The 19,948-nt window shown below is 35.1% G+C and overlaps 2 protein-coding genes across 3 annotated transcripts; one reads left to right on the forward strand and one right to left on the reverse strand.

Moving 5' to 3' along the window:
• Positions 1 to 2,071: 2,071 nt before the first annotated feature.
• LOC104116853 (protein ENHANCED DISEASE RESISTANCE 2-like) lies at positions 2,072 to 10,942 on the reverse strand. Of its 2 annotated transcripts, none has more exons than XM_070175085.1 (20): positions 10,296 to 10,942; positions 9,192 to 9,266; positions 9,035 to 9,088; positions 8,835 to 8,950; positions 7,163 to 7,293; positions 7,017 to 7,063; positions 6,829 to 6,929; positions 6,532 to 6,627; positions 6,401 to 6,465; positions 6,256 to 6,327; positions 5,185 to 5,331; positions 4,787 to 5,070; positions 4,435 to 4,495; positions 4,150 to 4,325; positions 3,448 to 3,549; positions 3,274 to 3,324; positions 3,047 to 3,190; positions 2,818 to 2,913; positions 2,601 to 2,702; positions 2,072 to 2,382 (listed from the first exon to the last, which is right to left on the reverse strand). In XM_070175085.1, the coding sequence occupies exons 1-20, from the start codon at positions 10,446 to 10,448 to the stop codon at positions 2,278 to 2,280; spliced, it is 2,178 nt and encodes a 725-aa protein (XP_070031186.1). In that variant the 5' UTR covers positions 10,449 to 10,942; the 3' UTR covers positions 2,072 to 2,277. The 2 variants fall into 2 exon arrangements, with proteins under 2 accessions (XP_070031186.1, XP_009626094.1); XM_009627799.4 differs by having other exon boundaries at positions 4,775 to 5,070; positions 10,296 to 10,940.
• A 4,900-nt stretch (positions 10,943 to 15,842) lies between these two features.
• Positions 15,843 to 19,549, forward strand: LOC138892771 (uncharacterized). Its single transcript, XM_070176508.1, has 6 exons — positions 15,843 to 15,997; positions 16,760 to 17,304; positions 17,367 to 17,924; positions 18,031 to 18,340; positions 18,647 to 18,801; positions 19,437 to 19,549. Exons 1-6 carry the CDS (start codon positions 15,843 to 15,845, stop codon positions 19,547 to 19,549), a joined length of 1,836 nt encoding a protein of 611 aa, XP_070032609.1.
• Positions 19,550 to 19,948: the final 399 nt, after the last annotated feature.

The raw sequence follows: 19,948 nt of genomic DNA on the forward strand, positions 1-19,948 counted from the left end.
TAGGAGCTTACAAATATTAGTATGATAATTTTTTATTGGCTACTAAGAGGCCTAGTTCAAAGTTCAAACAAAACCCTTCCTAGAAGATGGCTGCATAGATTAAGTGCTCTTCAAAAGAATTATATTTGTATGTGAGATTTGAAAGTTCTATTAATAAAATAAAAGGCTCTAAGCGTTGAATTTGTTTTATGAATTGTCTTACACTCTTACTTAGTTACTTAATGGATTGAAATTATATTAAATAAATTATAACTCTATTATATATTTATAATTGCTAGAATATTTTATTACAAGTCTTTTATTTTAATATTTTATAATTCTTTACTTAGTTTTCTAATTTTCGTTTAATTTTTAAATTTATTGAATAAGTCAAAAAACTAGATGTTGCAAACTTTAAAAACTTAGTCATTGCCAAAAGAATATCCGTTATCAAACTCAATGCTTAAATTTTTTTTTTTTAAAATGGCACTTAAGGCCCGCAAACCCGTCCCGTCCCGTCCCGTCCCATCCCGTTTGTTAGCGGGATGGAATGGGCCTACCGTCCGTCCCGTCCCGTTTGTTAGCGGGACGGGATGGGCCTACCATTTCGTCCCATTTGTCCCGTCCCATTTCGTCCCGTCCGTCCCGGCTAAATGTCGTCCCGTCCCGTTAATTTTGTCTCGTCCCGTTGGACAGCCATAGTCAAACCTAGGAAAATTCAAACATTCAAATTGTTAACTTTCGGCAAAACAAGTCAAATCATCCTAGGGATCTCTGAAATCAATTACGGGCATACACTCAAATCCAAAATCACAATACGAACCTACCGGAATCGTCAAAATACCGATCCGAGACCGTTTACCAAGAATATTGACCGTAGTCAACTCTAGCCTCATTTTTAGTCAAAATTTTCATTTTTATCAAAATTTCATATAAAATCTTTTCGAAAAGAGACATGGACCACGCATGCAAATCAAAGAACATTAAATGAAACTACGAGAGGTATCGGAACACAGAAATAAGGACTAGTACTCAAAATGACCTATCGGGTCGTCACACTCTCAAATGGGAAGATAAAAAAAACCACAAGAAAACAAATGACGAATGTGTCGAAATAACGAAACTTTATCAGAATACAGATGTTATGTATTTTCAACTGAAGTTAACTTAGTGTAATGTAATGCGTATAACTTACCTGAATTAATCAATTTGAAAGGTAGGATATTACATCGTCCAATTACAGTTTGAGATTCTAGGGGTTGTATATGGTGAAAATCTCATGTAGCTTGAGTGCCAATAAGAATAGTATAGAATGTTGGGAAAAATAATATCTCGCTCAGGAATAATATTCACGGTAAATAATAATAACATAAGAGAGTAACAACGACACCAAATCTTTTAATTGGGTAAAACACAATACCCAAGTGGAGCAATATAATACCACTATAATATTACAACTTGATAGTGTCAACAGACTACTACAATTTCAAAAGAAATAACACTCTTTATTTTAAACACTTCACTACAATATTACTCCCACTCACTATTTATCTCACGTACTACAATATTGAATTACTCTTCCTGCGCTCATACTACAATAGCTCTATTGCGCTTTCTGATTTTGGTGTGTTGAAATGGAAGGATTGAGTCCTATTTATACGACAACTTTGTAGGATTCTTGTTTATGCCGTTATTGCATAGCAACTTGTTGTTAATTTTTTTTTTTAATTACTTTTTATTTTGATTGGCCCCATATAAAAGATCAGTGGAGCTTATGTACTTAACTGGATATTGTGGCCATTATTTTTGTTAGTTAATAATCACTTTGTACTAAATAACTGGGGAAAAACTTTCTTTTCCCTTTGCTACATTAATTTAATGAAGATGAAAAGGCATCGAAATTAATTTGAAAAATAACAAGTCAATTTAGTAACCCTTGTTAACTTATACAGTATTACGTAGGCGTAAAATCAGCATGTTCCACATTTATAAAATTAGAATGGCAGTGTACCCTAAACACAAAATTGGTATAACACTGTATCTCCTCCTAGAAAGATAAAAACTAACATGAGCAGTTATTGAAGAATGTGTATATTCAAAGAATGGAAGTTTTATTTGATGAGGAGAAACATTTACAGATTGAATAGCCCCCACCTTCAAATAAAAATCAAGATTATATATACTTCAAAACTCAAGTATAACTTGATGTAAAAGAATGCCTATACATGAATTAATCAATTTGAACTTTGAATCAATAAACCCCTGCATTAAAGCAACTTGTCTGAATAATAATTTTGTTTAGCTGATGCTTACGGAGTCAGTTGGAATCGATTTGGAAACGTCCAGATGGTTCAGCCGACAAGTCCCCAGAAGGAATTCTGGGAGTTCTTCTGGTGTATTACCCTGGCAAATTAAGCACCAAACAAAAATCATTTTTGGCATATTTTTCATGCATTAACTTCAGAAATGCTACTCTTATAAAGGTGTAAGGAGTTAAATCATCTTGCTTTTTTAGCAGTGTGCTACAAAAACAAGACCTTTGCACATTGCATAAAGATAACACCATGATTAGGCGTAACGAAAGGGAAAAAAAAATTCAGTAGAAAGACAGTGGTTTTTACCTGTATCAGAAATGCCATTTCAATAACAAGATTGTTTAAGTAGCCAAGAACAAGACTGACCACACCCCTTGCAACTGTTGATGATCCAACATCAATGCCAAGCTGAAAATTCAACACAAATTTTCAGGTCAGATAGGAAAAAAGCAACTTCCATTCATTAACTATTACTAGTACTTGATATGAGAGCATAAAACGCAAAAAGAACTTTGCACTCTACCTCTAAATAATTTTTTCCCCGGAAATAATGCACTTCCAATGCTTGACCGACCAAGCAAGCTTTCTTACCAACGCTCTGCTTCACTATCCAGGATCCCTATGTACGACAAGCATTATTAGTCCGCAAAATTTAATATGGGATGCTTGTATGTTCAAGTAACGAAAGTTGAAGTGGAATAAACTTCAGATAGTGCTTAGCTAAAATCTTGCTTCAGATCTAATGAACCAACCTTGGATATGTATGGTATGAGCTTAAACCTTGAATTCCTAAAAGAATCATCTCCATTGACAAAACGCTCGAGTAAGGGTGTTTCTTCCAAAGGAGATCTCAACATGTAATATAGAGCAAGATTATAAGTGGTTGCTCCTGGAACCTGACCCATTTAATAAATAGCAATCAGTAAAAACTGAATTCTAAGTCTATGATGATTATACCTATATAAGCCACAGTAATCACCTGGATGTTGATGATAAAAAAGAACTCCGGCCTACCCTGAGCAGCATATCTCTAAACATTGCCAACAAAAAGTTTGAGATATGCAGTCTCTATAGGAAAACAAAGTGAAACTTGGAACATGCATATATTGACTGGTTTTATTTTTTAAACTGTATGAAAAGAACAAGAAAGTACCTGAACTATGCCTCCTGGGCGACCGGCAAGGTCATCTTCACGCCTGTCAGATCTTAACCAATCGGCTGCAACCATTTGCATTAAGGTACTCTTTGCCTTAACCTATAGAGAAGGATAAACTTATCAGAATTCAATAACGAGGAAAGAATATGAACCACATAATATTCAATCAGGTACACAGGCAATGCTTCAATCCTAAGTATTACAACTATTACAATCACCATCAGATGATAAGTAAGGTGAAACTAGAGAAGCTTTAAATCTTTCAACTCTTTCCGGTTCTGTCAGAGCTTCTCTAATTTTGTTGTTGAGAGTAGGGATCATAGCATGCAGAAGCATACAGTAAGGTTGCTACTTAAGAACTGAATCTTGAACGTTATTTCTTCAGTTTATTGTGTTAAAAAGGAAGAAAGGGCAACAATAACAAGTGTTTGAAATACTAAGATTGACTATTGTAAGACAAGCTTATTACCTACTTGTTACTGAACTGGACATATATTTGTCGGAAGAAAGTACTAAACCACATTGATCAAGGCACTACTGTCTTGCAATGCATACTGGTAAGAGAACTCAATCTTATCATCCTACTTGATAAATTTGCTCAGACTCTGAATCTTATATATAAAAACAGGCAAAAATATTTTCAGAGTATTATATAGTAGTGGATACTTTCACTAGGTCTTTCTTAATAAAAGAGACAACCTTTTCCTGGTCTGCCAGGTAGCTTTCAGCGCGAATCAAAAATGATGATGGATCCGCAGCAGCCCAACTGCAAGGCATATTAAAATTTTGATCTTTTGGAAGAGTTGCTCCATAGCACAATGACACACTCTCTTCCCGAGCCATTTCTTGCAAGTCCACATAACCTTTTTTCTGAACTGCAACATTTGAAAATGTAAACAAGAAATATCAACCACGTCAGAGTAACAATTATAACGTATTGGTTATATCCAACTCATCACTGCCTTTTAGTCAAACAACACTAACCTGCAAGATCATGTAATTTTTTCACAATATTTGCAGTGGTCAATTTTGTGTGGTAAGAGTCCTGCATATTACAGCATGAAAGAACCTTGTCATGCAACAACTTGATACTTTACATATTTTGGTAGGTTTAAACAAGGGAACAAGCAAATTAATTGGACAATTAACCATTTAAAATATGTTACTTGAAATTCAATAAAATCCATTAGAAGGTCCTTTCCAAATTTTGGAAAGTTCTACTTCTACATGAAGGATATAATGATGACAAATGACTTGATACTCAATCAACCACTTCTACAAACTAATAAAAAAGCTATTTAAAAATTTAGAGAGTAGAGGGTACCATACAACCCACTTCTGGACTTGCATTGGAAGTCCAAGCATGGTCTGAATGTTCGTCGTCTGACGGTTCAGGAACATCATAAAACTCATCAGCTGCATCATCCAATCCCATGAGATTTGAGGATGCTGGATTTTTTCCGTCATTTGTCACTTTGTCATCCTTGATCATTTTATAATCAACTTCTGTTTTGATCTCTTCCTTTTCACTAACAGGCAGCTCAATATCCCTTGTTAGCGCAGCTGGTGACAACTCCGAGAAGTAGTTCCCTCCCTTTGCTCTGAACATCTCTCTTAGTGCTGCAAAGTAAAAGAGCACAGACCAGTCATTTCAGGTGAAAGCAAGCACCAAGGAGAAGTAGAATGATAAAATGAAATAAAATGTCCATTTCTTATTTGTGCATAGAAGAATACCAGCAATTCTCTCGAGTACGCGGATGGTTATGGATACTGAGGCCCCTTTCTTCAAATAAGGTTTCCAGAACTTCCAATCAATAGCAAGCATGTGCTTTACAATAGATGGTTTACCATGTTTGGTTGGAGTTATAACATGTCCACCACCTGAACAATTCAAAAATGGAAAACAGAAAAAAAGAACGTTTAAGAATAGAAATGTAAGGGAAATTGTGCCTCTCTTCATTGAAATATAGTCTTAGGAAACAGAAAAAGCAATCAAGATCAAACTAAAGGACAAAACATTGAAATGAAAGTATTACTAGGACATTATTACTAGGAATTTATGCAAGGGGATTTCAGAAAATACAAGAATGTGACGCTCAAGATTTGAACCTGTGGCCTAAAGCAATTTTGAACCTCCTTTTCCATTATACTAGAAAAAGGGATTCAACAGTTAATATATAAAAATGGTTCATTTTTGCGCCATTTTTGTAGTAGAATTTCACGATGAAGGGGATTCATGAACCCCTTAGCTCTACATAGCTCTGCCCCTGGTTGTAGGCATGTGAAAGTAGGACGGAAATAGCAAACTACTAAATGACTTAGTATTCGCTTATTCTTCTTTTATGTAGAGAGTGTGCTTTAGCTTCAGTGGGAAATTCATGTCTTTCTTTCATCCCTTTATCTAGGGTCTTATCCGGATGAGTTATATTCCATATACCTTTTTTTACTTTGTCAGTAAGATCACAACGTTTGGAAATATTTTGAACCTTTCTTTTACCTCTATTGAATGTTCCAGATAAAGAAATATGCCAGACAATCACAGCTATTATCTCGTCAATGCTTGCAAACCATGGAAAAATACTCAGAATGCTCTGCTACAATGCTTATTTAACTGACAAATGATTTTAAGGAAAAAAAAACTGACAAATGAGAAAATGAACTAGTGTGAATGCTGCGGACACGCTGTACCCAAGGAAAGTTAACCTTTCCATAAAATAAGAACATTCAACTAGAGAAGCAAATTAAATGGAGCTAAATTAATATTTCAAATGCAATTTAAAAGTTCAAAGTTAAAGCATACATTACTTTTAATGCAGGCACGGACATATCCATTTTGTGGCGGACACTTGCTGTGGATGACAGAATGATAGAGAATAACTGCATATACACAGAGTAAAACTCAGTCTATGGAAATAAAATTTGACAAGTTTATATTCATTTCTTTGATTACCATATGTGCCATCATCCTCTCTTCTCCAGTAACGCCGTAGGAGCAAGTCTCTTCTTTTTGATCCCCTGCAAAATGAGAGTTAATCCAAGCTTACATTGAGAGGTCAAATTTGTAAGAGTTATGAGTCTCACCATGGCAGCCAATGGTTGTATAGTTGAATGTGTACTATATCTGTATGACCATCGAGGTGCTCAACCACACAGCCTCTATAGAAAGAGAAGTCCCATCTGCAAAAAAGTATCCAAAGTTTCGTCCTTTTCAAATTGCAAATACATGAACAAATATCCTAAATACATAACATCATTCAACTCCATTAAGGTGGTCTATTTAGTCATCATAAAAGAAACCACATAGAAGCTCAAAAGTGTTAGTGGTACATGTATATGCCGAATAATTGAAAGAACTGAAAGAAGAGTTAGATATCTTACTCTGATCTTGAGGGACCAAGACACATGAGTGTGCGGAAAATGGCTTCAGATGTTCCTTCAATCACACCCACCGCCATTACTGCTGGAGAACCATCCCGATGCTGAGATGCAAAACCATTTGTTATATCAAGGAAAATATCTACTTAAAATCAGGAAACTCCGACACAACAGATATAATTAGCACACACCTTCCCATTCGGACCTTTGTCCTTCGCTTCTTTAAATAGCCGCAAGCCTGTGGGAAAGCATAAGATAGACATCTATGATTTCTGTCTGAAGCAATATGAAGACTCTGCTTCTTCTTTTGGATATAGTACAAAAGAATAATCCCTACCATTTTGACAGCCAAATATCTTCCATGGAGAAGGAGCAAGAACATCAGATGTCATTGCATCCACATGCATAGAAGATGCAGCAGTCGAATCCATGGAGCTCTTATGGGCCATCCTCTTTGAAACGCTCAACCTGTAAAAACCATACGATACAATTCATTTCCATAAGTTACTGAGAGCATAACAAATGACCTGCTCCACCTGGATAAAGCCGCCCAGACCTAAAGTATAACAATAAACCAATTTTAGTTGTTCTAAAGAATTTGAGCGTCCAATTCAAACCAATGGTTAGTGGGTGGAATAGCTTATTTTCTTCATCAAGAACCTCTATCTGTTCTATTCAATCACTGAAGAGCGCTGTATTTCATTAGCACATGCATTACATTAACACAAACACTGATATACCCTATTAAAAATTTGAGCATCTATTACCAACCCAAAAGCAACTGAAAATGGGTGGCATGGACTAGGCAACATAAGTTCCTTGAATTAACCTGGGGCACGATATTTTATAAAACTATGGGTATGCCAATTTATCGTTTTTGTATATAAAACTGATGGATTTTGTTAGGGAATGAATGCATGTCTATATGCAAATATTACCAGTCTTTTACTGAACTCTAATTAAAGAGAAGGAAATACGAGGGACTCTAAGAAAATGAGAGATTCTAGATGTAATATTATTCTTAAGAATTTGATTTTATAATTGTTAGAATGCCTCATATTGGTTGAGAGAATGAGTTGTTGTCTCATTATATGGTCTTGGACAATCTTCACCTCATTCATAAGATAACTTTCGAGGTTAAGTTAGGCCGAAGATCTATTTTCTTAACATGGTATCAGAGCTAGACAAATCCTTGTTATTGTGTTTCCTAGTGTTGGACTCCCATGATATGTTATCTACGCTCCAGATATATAGTGTTGAGCATGCGCAGGGTGTTTGACAAGAGTGGGTTGCTCTAGTGGTGAGCACCCTCCACTTTCAGCCAAGAGGTTGTGAGTTCGAGTCACCCCAAGAGCAAGGTGGGAGTTCTTGGAGGGAGGGAGTCGAGGGTCTATCGAAAACAACCTCTCTACCCCATGGTAGGGGTAAGGTCTGCGTACACACTACCCTCCCCAGACCCCACTAGTGGGATTATACTTGGTTGTTGTTGTTGTTGCATGCGCAGGATGTTAGAGTCAGTGGCAGAGCCAGAATTTTCGTTAAATGGTGTCAAAATATATAAAAGTAAACATACCAGGAAATTAAGGAGAGTCAATACATAGTATATATATACATATAATTTATTTTTTTACCTATCTACACAGTGTATTTTTCCCGCGAAGGGGTGTCATTTGACACCCCTTCCTATAAGGTGGCTCCGCCACTGGTTAGAGTGTTTCACGTTAATTGAGAGAATGATTTTTGTCACCTTATATGGTGTTGTATAGTCCTTATCTAACTTTTGAGATTGAGTTAGGCTCCATATCTTTTCTAGTATGTATGCTATCTATACAAGAATTAGATTTTCTGCTCAGTTATATGGTACTTTAAGTTAAAATGAGAGAGATACCACTCTCCCAGTCATGAAGATCTGAGTCTGGTTACAAAAATAGGGCAGCATATGAACAACAAATGAAGCTTTAGAAGTAGTAATTTAAGCATGAATGTTTTAAAAAAAACCAATTGTTAACCTGAAAGGTTGCCATTTTCTTCTTGAAGGAGCATGTAAGCTTCTTTCCGGGTTGAGTGCAGCATCCTTTAAACAATGTATCCATCTGGCAGCCTCTTCTGGACTGGATGCTCCCAACTACAAAAAAAAAAGTGAAAAGAGAGGCTTGTATTTGAGAGTTTTATCCTGAAAGATTGAATTCACTCTGTAAAAGGAGCATACCTTGAGCTGATCATTGTGATCAGAGGTGTTATACAAGGTGAAAATGAAGAACACCTGCAAGGAGAAACTGATGATTTAATAAGAAAAAAAAACAAAAGAAGGTGAAGCCTTGCTTTATCTTTCAAACTATGAAACGTGTAAAATTTTTAGCACATACTTTTCTATGAAAGCTCTCTCTTCCATTGTCCGTGACACGGATGCAAGAGTCTATTATTGCACTTCTTATTGGTTCCTGACATACATCAGAAGCACATGTGGATATGAGGAATCAGTTTCTGCAACATGGAAAGTAAGTGTAATATTCTCTTTACTGAGTTTGCTCATTCAAAACACAGGCATTGTCGAACTAGTCTCCTATTATGCAGTTTAAACAAAGAAACTGCAGTCCGGCAAGAACTTGAGGTAGTTAAAATTTCTGTATGATATTTTACATATCATTCCTATATCAAATTTTTATCTCAAAAAAGTTAGTGTTTATAGGGTGCTACTACCTTTAAGGCAACACTTGAAGCACGCTTTGTAAAAGGTAGAGTATACTCTTCCACTTCCGTATATAATTCCCACTGATTTTCCACAATAAGTTCTTTTTCACATTGCCGCTTTCTGTCTTTGCCTCAACACAGACATTCACGGCCTCAACTAACCAAGCCTATAAGTAGTGAGACCTAAGTTTTTACTTCAGGGTGCTTACTACCTAAATATGACTACTTCTTTAACGTCTTTTATTGGATCTTAGCAGGCTATTACACATCAAAAGCAACAAAACTATGGAAATTCCCGTCGAAGAGTTCAAAACTTTGTGTTACTATAGAAGAATCAAAATTTCCATCTAGCGCATCATTGCTCTTAAGTGCAAAAACTAATCCACCAAAGAAAAGAAGTACAGCATAATCCTACTTCAACTAACCAGCTCTTTTCTTTTAGGCCTATAATATTTTAACCAGCTCTTTTCCTTTTTAAAACACTTAAAACTGTCAATGTCATCCACAATTGAATAGCTCCCAACGTGCCAACTTGTATTGAACATTGGAAGCATGAGTTCAAGAATAAGAGAAAAGAACAAGTGAAAAAAAAAACCTTAAGGAGCCTAAATCAATACCCCCCCCCCCCCCCACAACACCAAACACACACACACACACACACAGCAAAAGCATATTGACATAAGAAAAACTCAAATTAACATATATTCAAATAGCACCATTCAAAATGAAATAAGAAACATCTTGAAAGTGAAAGGGAAAAACAAAATGAATTAAAGTACCTCTTTTGGTGAAGTGGGAATGGATTTGAAGCTCTTGAGGCAGTTGTCTTCAAGAATGAAGTATCTTTTACGTGAATATTGCAGTCCAAACCTGTTTAACCTCATCAGGTAAAGCCACCCCTCCATTTTCCCTTCTGTTTCTTGCAAACCCATTTCACCAATCCAAACCTCTTCTGATCCTCAGAAAGGGAAAAAAAACTTTCTTTTTTTCCTTAAATATTTTCTCCCCTCAAAATCTTGAAATATTTTTCATTCAAAGAAACATACATATATATGTATGAGTACATCATTGAAATAAATTCATGTGAGGACTATATGCATACATGCAAAAAGTTTTTTAAAAAAAAAGGTGAAATGGGAAGGGTGAGAAGGGGATGAAATTAATGATCCTCTGATCCCAGAAAATGGAATCAGAGAACCAATCTTCTTTTTTTTGTTTAATTATTCTTTGGCAGAATGCCGGAGTTGTTTTGTGTGACTTTCCCGGCAAACTGCCAATTGGTTTAATTCCCTTTTCTTTTTCTTTCTGAGTTTCTCTTCTCTGTTTCTCCTCTCCTCCCCGCTTTGAAAATTAACTGTTTTTTTATGTTTATAGGAAGTTGACGGTTCTGTCTATTTACTCTTTTGTCCTTTCTAGTTCTTTGAAATATATTTTATCTTTCCTTTTTTTTTTTCTCCCTTTGCGAAAAGAAATTTACATTTTGAGATTTTGAAATAACTAACCACTTGAACTCCTTTCTCCTCCGAAATTTACTCCCTCTCCTTGAAATTAGGAATTTACAACAATGATATGATACCCCACCAATCATTTCCAACGCGATTTTGTTAACCACAAAATCGTATGTAAAATTTTCTATATGTTTCTTTCTGCTATTTTCCAGGAATATTTTCTCAAAATATTAAATAAATTATTTTATTTATATTATACGTGAACGAAAATTGTGTTGTACTTCATAAATCATGATCATGTATACAATAACCATTTTGTGATTAGAAGTCCAAACTTATTCATGATCATGTTGACAAAGCAAACTCACAGTAGAGGCTACAGATTTGATCGAACTCGATGTATTTGTATCATACCTCGTATATCTATTAAGAAATCTAGTAAATACATATAAATATTATATTTTGAATCCAGTAACTCAAATGATCATTCAGTGGCACCTCGACCCATAAAGTTCAAAACTTGGATCACACCTATGAATATATAGAGCTTACGTAATTGTCATTCTGCATTTTAGAAAGACGAAATTATAGAAATATATATTCTAATGCAGCCATACTATTTTTTAACATTTGTATTCGTACTGGCCGTTTACTAGGAGGCGAGCTAGGGGGCGAAAAAGGGTTCATCGTAGAATTTCCTTCGACAGAAATTACACTGCTAAGTCAATATTATTTTTTCTTATTTTTTCTGTATTTATAATAGACGTTGAATTTTCTTGTCATCTTTATGTATTTATTTTCTTATATTTTGAATTACCTTAGTGAAAATCTTGGCTCTATCACTAATGTCGAGTTATTAGATGAATAGTATCAAAAGATAAATAATAAAACTAATAAAGCTGCTATAAATGATATTAGTTAATTAGAAGCTTAAGGATATTTTGGTAAATGCATAACAACATTTCCTGAAAGGGGTTGTATTCCATTACCTACTGGTTATTGATCACTATTAATTTATGTCTTGCTAAGATAGCTATTGATTAGAATGGTTGGATTGTTATAATTATAACTTGAAATGATTACTTGCTTAAGATGTCTTATTTAATGATAATGCGAATAAATGCAGTTAATACTGGAAAAGGAATAACCAGGGGCGGCAGTGGCTTTAGGCCCCAAAAAATGAAGGCCCCAAAATTGATCATATATAAAATATAAACTATTATATATTTATTATAAGTGAAAAACAAATTTTTGTAATTATATGATGCCAATTTTTATTAACCGCTATTTTCAAAGTTTATACTAAATAATGTTTTAAAATATCATTAATGCTATTACGATTGAAAATAGCAGGCAGTTAAATTTGTTGCTACTTCCTATTTTAATTTTGTCTAATGTATTTGAACTTGAATCATTCTTGTTTATAACTTCTGTGTTGCAAGATATTTTTTTCAATTCTGTGAGTGTCTTCTTAAATATGTTCAAGCTCAAGCTAACTAGAGTATTAAATGATTAGATTAGAAAAATATATTGTCTTATAGCTTATTTCCTCATAAAAGCTTGGTCAAACATCTCAACTTCTTAAAAAGGTACTTTTTAGGGAAAAAATATTTTTGCCGTTGAAAAAGCTTGGTCAAACAGACTATTAACATTGAATATCTTTTAAAGCATAATAATCTATGAAATTGAGGGGTTTACCTATTTTTGGAACTAAAAGTGATAGAAAAACGGTATAAGTAGAAGATGATATATGTGAAGTCTTAATTATAGTTTTTAAATATGTTTATTGCTTATAGAATAATTTAAATATTTTCTCTAATAGTTGCCTTAATTGAAAAATATTTATACTAAAATCAAGTAAGATTTAACTTAAGATCAACAATATCTCATGAGAATTACAGACGTCTAATCATATTGTCAAGTGAAAAAAAATTGATTCTCCAATAATTAACTTCCTTGCATATTAGGAAGCTATAAGAATAAACATCAAATAAAATATATAAAAATTTTACTAAAACAATTTAGGGCCTCTTTTTTGTTTTGGCTTTAGGCCATATATTCTATTGAGCCGCCACTGGGAATAACTTTGTAATATTTGAGAATCTTTCTTAAGAGGTTTAACAATATTATTAAAGACTACCTATGTTTTATATTTTGAGTCACATTATTTCCTTTTTAATCTATCTTAACTTTAAATTTATTTTAACCTTAGAAACAAGCTTTACACATAAATGTCACGACATGTTTAAAACCATAAATTATAAAAAAAAATTCTTTTTTTTCTAAATTTCTTGTCTAATTAAACACTGGTATACAAAATAAAATGCAAAAAGTAAGTTTTGTTAAGAAGAGTTTTTAATTGCCAAAGACCAGGATGATTGTCTAGTTGTTTGCTTAAAATAAGTCTTTTTGTGTGGCAATTAGTCCAAATGGATGATTCCCATTCTCTCTTAATTCTTTTTTTTTTTCCCAATGATTTCTTAACACCAAACTTGTGCTTATCTGGCTCTCTACAACCCCAATATCCCCACCCAACCACAAGGAGCCAATTCCATAAGTAAGGTTGTGCTAGTTGTTAAGTAAATCGCAACAAATTGATTTTGAGGTACGCATGAAAACCACTTCATCATAAATGGTGACACTAAGAAATTCAGTAAAAAAAATCGAATAAAAAAGTTTTCACAAGGATAATTAGCAATGGTGGTTGGAGTTTTACAAATTATTCACAAGTTATTCATATTATATCTTCTTGTAAATTAGACATAAAAACCAACGGTGAGAAAGACTGGTATTTTTTGTACATCAGCAAATATACCATTGGGTAAAAGAAAGAAAGTAAGAAATAAAGATGAATGTGTAGCTAGCTTCCCGCCTTGGATCAATGGTAAGGTTGTCTTTGTGTGATTTATAGGTCACGGATTCAAGTTGTGAAATCAGCCACTGATACTTGTATCAGGATAGACTGCCTACATTACATCCCTTAAGGTGTGACTCTTCTCCGGACCTTGCGTGAATACGGGATGCTTTGTGACACCAAGTTGTCCTAGTGCCCTAGTTTAGCTAGCTTCCCCTTTATTTTTGTGACATTATTCATCGTGAAAAAGAAACACGACCTCTATCAATTCTGAAGTCTCAGCCCCTTCACTCTTTGTTCTTGTGATCTGTGACTTTCATCATGCAATTAACAGCCCATCGCTTGCCAAGATAGGCAATCCTTTTTTTCTTTCTTTCTATCTTTTTCTCTTTATTAGGTTATTTACTTATAACTTGGAAATGAAATATGCAAAAAAGAAAAAAAGTGCTTTATCTTATTTCCCCCATTCAATATTAAAAGAATGAGCATTTTCCAAGACTCATTTTGCTTCCTATGTACGTAGAGAAGTTTTTTATTTTTTGTACACTTAAAAGAGATGGTGGTTTGATTCCCAGGAATGTTTGCTTCAACTTTCATTTAAAAAAGAGAGAGGGAGTTGGTGTTTTGTGATTGGAGAAGAATTTTCCTGTAATACAACAATGAGCTTACAATTTGTCTCTTCGACTCAAAAACCCCAAGCTTAGGCCATAAGGCAGTGACAAAACAATGAATTTACCCCTTTGAGCACCCAAGAGGGAAATCAAATTTGAATTAATAAAAGTACTTATAGTGTGTTTGGTTGAAGGTACTTTTTAACATTAATCGTTATAAGATCAGAGTGGAAAATATACTTATTATTGTGATATAAAATGGTGAGATCAGAAATTTGAAATGTTCCAATAAAGACTAATAAGACAATCATATGCAGTCAAAGTAATTAATTAATTAATTAATTAAATTCCTACGAAGCTCCGAATTTTGGATGGTTTTATTGATATGGTCATTGCTAATCATGTATCGTAAGATTTCTTCTTTTTCTTTATTATTGTTTCTCTTTCTACTCTTCTCTTTTTCTTTCTTAAATGTTTTTTTTCCTCTGTTTGATTAGGTAATTTGCAGTTGAAACGTAGTTAAAATATTTTAATATAGCATGTTCTGAATAAGTGTATGCACTTTGCACTGCTCCAGAAAGCACCCCAACCCCATGCCCACCCCTCAAATTGATATAATATGAGGATTAACAATTTGTAGGTTATACCAAAAATGTAGTTCAAAATACAAACTCACTGCAATTTTACATGTTTTTCAATAATGCAAATATTTATAATATCTTTTATTAGGAATTATCAATATCCCAACCTATACTTAAGATGGCCTTACACCTTGGCTTGCAGCTAGTACAGTAGTACACTATAACTACTCAGGAGAACTCAGGCTATATATCTTCTAAGCTGTTAGTGTTGCACACTCAGTAAGTAAAAAATTATATGCACAATAATTAGAATTAGGGATAGTTCATTCACTACCTTTAATATTATAGATACAAGATTCTATTCTCACGATGCTCTTCTTTTCCTCTTTCCTTTACCCTTGTCTCCCCACCCCTTTGGAGAAAGAAAAATATGGTCAATAACAAGTTTCTTTTCAAGAGAGAAAAAAGATAACTAGTCCAAGTTGTCACAAATCAGCTTTTAGTATTATTAGAGTTTAATTAGTATTATGTAATCGAGTCCTTTGTTGAAGTCTTTAAATTATCAATTTAGTCCCTTATGTCTAGTTGTCTTATTTCAATCAAGTCACAATAGTTTGTTATCAAAATTGAGACAGGTGTCTCGCTAAGGCATAGTGCCGTTAGAATCCTAGGATAAATTTTTATATAATGACAACTCCTTGTACTGAATTCTTATCGAAATATGAACTAACATTTTCCCCTTTCTCTCTTATCTTGTCTCTTCTCCCTTTTCCTCCTTTCTTATTCTGTGTTCAATCGCCATTGAAGTAACATAGCTTGACTCTCGTTACAAATGGTATCAGAGCAACATGGGCCTATTGCTCTCGCTGCTATGTCACCGGCAGCGGAGATTAACGAATTAAAAAATGAGATAACAACTTTACGCACACAACTCTCTCTGTTTGTCGATGATGTCGGAAAAAGATTTGAGACCTTAGAATCAAACCAGTCAGTGAGTCACTACCAAGCATAACTCGATGAGTTGAAGGAATCGAATAAGAAACTGGATTTTATTATTTCAAGCATGGGTTTATCCAGACAAGCTGATTCGACGCCTGCTACACCTTCTACGACGAATGTTACCATTACTCAATAGTTGACTCCGGCGACTTCTTTCTCTAGTCAGCAAGCCACGACCAATGCTCATTAAGCTCCGGCTATCTACAAATTTGGAGGAGTATCAGGCACTAAGACTCCATTTGTGTCGACTCAAGCTCTTTTCACTCCTTTAACTTACCCTGTCGGATGTGGATTCACTTCTCCTACAATACCAGTTTTTAATAACCCTCCCATTTTTTAAATCCCTACTTCTTCCCCTAATTCACCACTGTTACCAACACCTGTTACCCCGTTGGTTCGAGCCCCAACCAGAAAACCTTAAAGCCTAAGCTCAATTTCTCTGATTTTGATAGTACCCTAGAGGTTGGCTAAGAAAGTGTGAAAAATTCTTTGAGCTTTATAATATTTCTGAATAGGAGAAGTTGAGCTATGCATCTATCCATGTGCGAGATAAGGTGGATGTGTGGTTTGACAGTTATTTGGTCAATCACAGAGGTCGAATTACTTGGCAGAAATTCTGTGTTGAGTGGGCGAGTTTAATAAAATAGTGCAAAAGAGGAGTGTGGATCAATATTAAGAGAGATTCGAGGAACTCACTAGTTATATTACTATAATCAATCCCTTATTGAATGAAACTCATTTTGTTTCCAGTTTCATAAGTAGTTTAAAACCAGAGCTGAAACCATTAGTGAAGCTAGCCAACCCTACAACTATTATGGATGCTTATGAGATTGCCAAACTTTATGAAGAGTCATTTGCAGCATTGGCCTCTCTTATACCTTCCAGACCTGCCTTGACACCTTCCTATAATAGACCCTTGGCCATTACCTACCCAAGAGCTTCACAAAATCTTAAACCAGCTACTCTACCAGCCCCTAACCAACTCTTGAGAATTACTTATCCTAACCAGAAACCTCCCATTAGAGCTCCCCTCAAATCAAATACCTTTGAGGCTCTCAAGGAGTATGGACTCTGCTACAAGTGCAAAGAAAGATACTATCCTGGCCATCAGTATAAACCTAAGACTCTTCATGCCTTGGAGGGTACAAAGGGTGAAAGAGAAGCAGAGACTGAAGAGTTTGTTGATGCACCTGAAACATTGGAAGAAACAACTGAGGAGCAAGCTGAAATTTTCATCAATGCTATGAGGGGATTAGTAGCTCCTGGAAAGACCCCTTCCATAATTAAACTACTGGGTATGCCAAAAAGATTGCCGTGATTGTATTGATAGATAATGGATCTACTATTTCTATTGTAGATCCCCAGGTTTCCATAAGATTAAAGTTACTCATACAACCTGCTGTTGTGCCTATGAATGTAGTAGTTGCCAATGGTCAAACTATGTATTGTGAGAAGTGGTGCCCTGACTTTACATGGACCATGCAGGATGAGGTCTTTTCTTTTAATATTAGACTGCTAAAAATTGGAGGTTGTGACACGGTATTGGGCATGGACTGGATAGATCAGGTAGCCCCTGTTATACTTCATACTAAACCCTATAGCCTGTCATTTTTGAAGGAAGGAAGGTTGATTACCTTGTTAGGGATTAGTGAAAACACAGAAGTATCAACTGTGAAAATTCAGCAATTATGGAAAATGTTAAATTCTGGAACATGTGAAGTAGTTTCTGAACTTTGCACTGTGAATGTTGGACCTGCAGTCAAAGGAAAAAAGTTGTTGAACCCTGATATTGAGAAGCTTTTGTTGAACTATGCAGATGTTTTCAAGGAACCCATCGAACTGCCACCTGCAAGGAACTGTAACCATGCAATCAATTTGATCCCTAGTGCTCAACCTTTTAATTTTAGGCCATACGGTATTCCTTCGATCAAAAGAATCCATAGAGTCTATCATTAATGAAATGCTTAAGGCTGAAATTATTATTCCACGTCAGTCTCCATTTGTTTCACCTCTCTTATTAGTGAAAAAGAAAGATTCAACTTGGAGACTCTATGTAGATTATAGAAGGTTGAATACAATAACTGTTAAGAACAAAAAACATATTCCCATGATAGAGGATATTTTAGATGCGTTATGTGGGGCTACTGTGTTTTCAAAGATAGATCTCAGGGCTGGATACCATCAAGTGAGGATGAAGTCTGTGGATGAACATAAAACTGCTTTTAAAACCCACTATGGGCTTTGGCAATTCAGAATCATGCCTTTTGGACTAACTAATGCACCTCCTACCATTCACTTAATGAATGAAGTATTCAAGGCACAGTTAAAGAGGTATATACTTGTTTTCTTTGATGACATCCTAGTCTATAGTAAGACTATGGAAGATCACCAAAAACATCTACAAGTGGTGTTGCAACTATTAAGGAAAAATAACTTGTTTGCCAAAAGAAGCAAATGCGAGTCCTCAGGTGGAATACCTGGGACACATCATATCTGGAGCTAGAGTGAGTATTGATCCCAATAAAGTGTCTACTATGCTCGAATGGCCTCAACCTTTAACATTGAAGGAGTTAAAGGATTTTCTTGGTCTGACTGGTACTATAGGAAGTTCATTCAGGGTTATGCCTAATTGAGCAGACTATTGACTACCTTACTGAAGAAATGTGGATTTCTATGGGGAAAGGAAGCTACTGAAACATTCAACAACCTTAAGAAGGCCATGCGTGCTCCGGTTCTAGCATTATTAGATTTCAGCAAAACCTCTATCTTGGAGGTAGATGCTTGCAACACAGGTGTGGGAGCTGTTCCAATGCAAGATAAAAGGCCTTTGGCCTTCATGAATTAGACATTAAGCAAAAGACACCGGGGTTTGTCTACCTATGAAAAGAAGCTAATTGCTCTGTTGATGGAAGTTGAAAGATTGAGGCACTACCTGCACCCACATTACTTTATAATTAAAACTGACCATTTTGGTTTAAAAGTTTTACATAATCAGAAAATTAGTACCTTATTGAAGCACAAAGGCTTGACTAAATTGATGAGGATAAGCAATGACATTAGGTACAAGAAAGGGGTGGAGAACATAGTGGCAGATGCACTATCTAGAAGGTGTGATCAACAACAGCCTAACAACTGCCATGTGATAACAAGGTTACAACCCAAATAGATTGAAGAGGTATTAGCCAATTATGAAGAAGATCAAGACATGATGCATGCCATCTCCAACATAAGTACCAATCCAGTTGCCAATATAGATATTACTATGTAGCAAGGAATGTTAAGATACAAGGGTAAAGTGTGGGTTGGCAAGCATGGCCAACTCAGGCAGCAACTAATACAGCAATATATGCCTATGGTCCTGGTAGACATTCTGGTATCATGGAAACTTATCTGAGATTGAAAGCTATCTTCTATTGACCTTTGATAGTGGAAGATGTCAAGAAAGTAATGCAAGGGTGTAAAATTTGTCAAAGGTGTAAAGATGAACAAGCTGCTTACCCAGGATTACTGCAGCCACTACCTATACCTGAAAAGGCATAGGACCATATTTCAATGGACTTTGTTGAAGGGTTACCAAATTAGGAAGGTCAAGACACTATAATGGTGGTTGTGGACAGGTATAGCAAGTATGCACATTTTTGCCCCTTATCACATCCCTTCATAGCATCTCAGGTAGCCAAATTATTCCTTGATACTATCTATAAGTTACATGAGCCACCTAAGAGTTGTAACTGATAGGGATAGGGTGTTCATTAGTGTCACGACCCAAAATCTCACCACATGCGTCGTGATGGTACCTAGTCTCTAAGAGTAGGTAAGCCGATTTCTATCACATTTTGAAGCTATTTTTGTTTTGAATTAAATAAATAACCAAAACTAACAGCAGAACAAATATGAATGTACAACCTCCCAAGACTAGTAGTACTGAGTCACGAACTC

The sequence above is a fragment of the Nicotiana tomentosiformis genome, chromosome 5 (genome assembly GCF_000390325.3).
Source record: "Nicotiana tomentosiformis chromosome 5, ASM39032v3, whole genome shotgun sequence".
In the NCBI taxonomy this organism is placed as follows: Eukaryota; Viridiplantae; Streptophyta; class Magnoliopsida; order Solanales; family Solanaceae; genus Nicotiana; species Nicotiana tomentosiformis.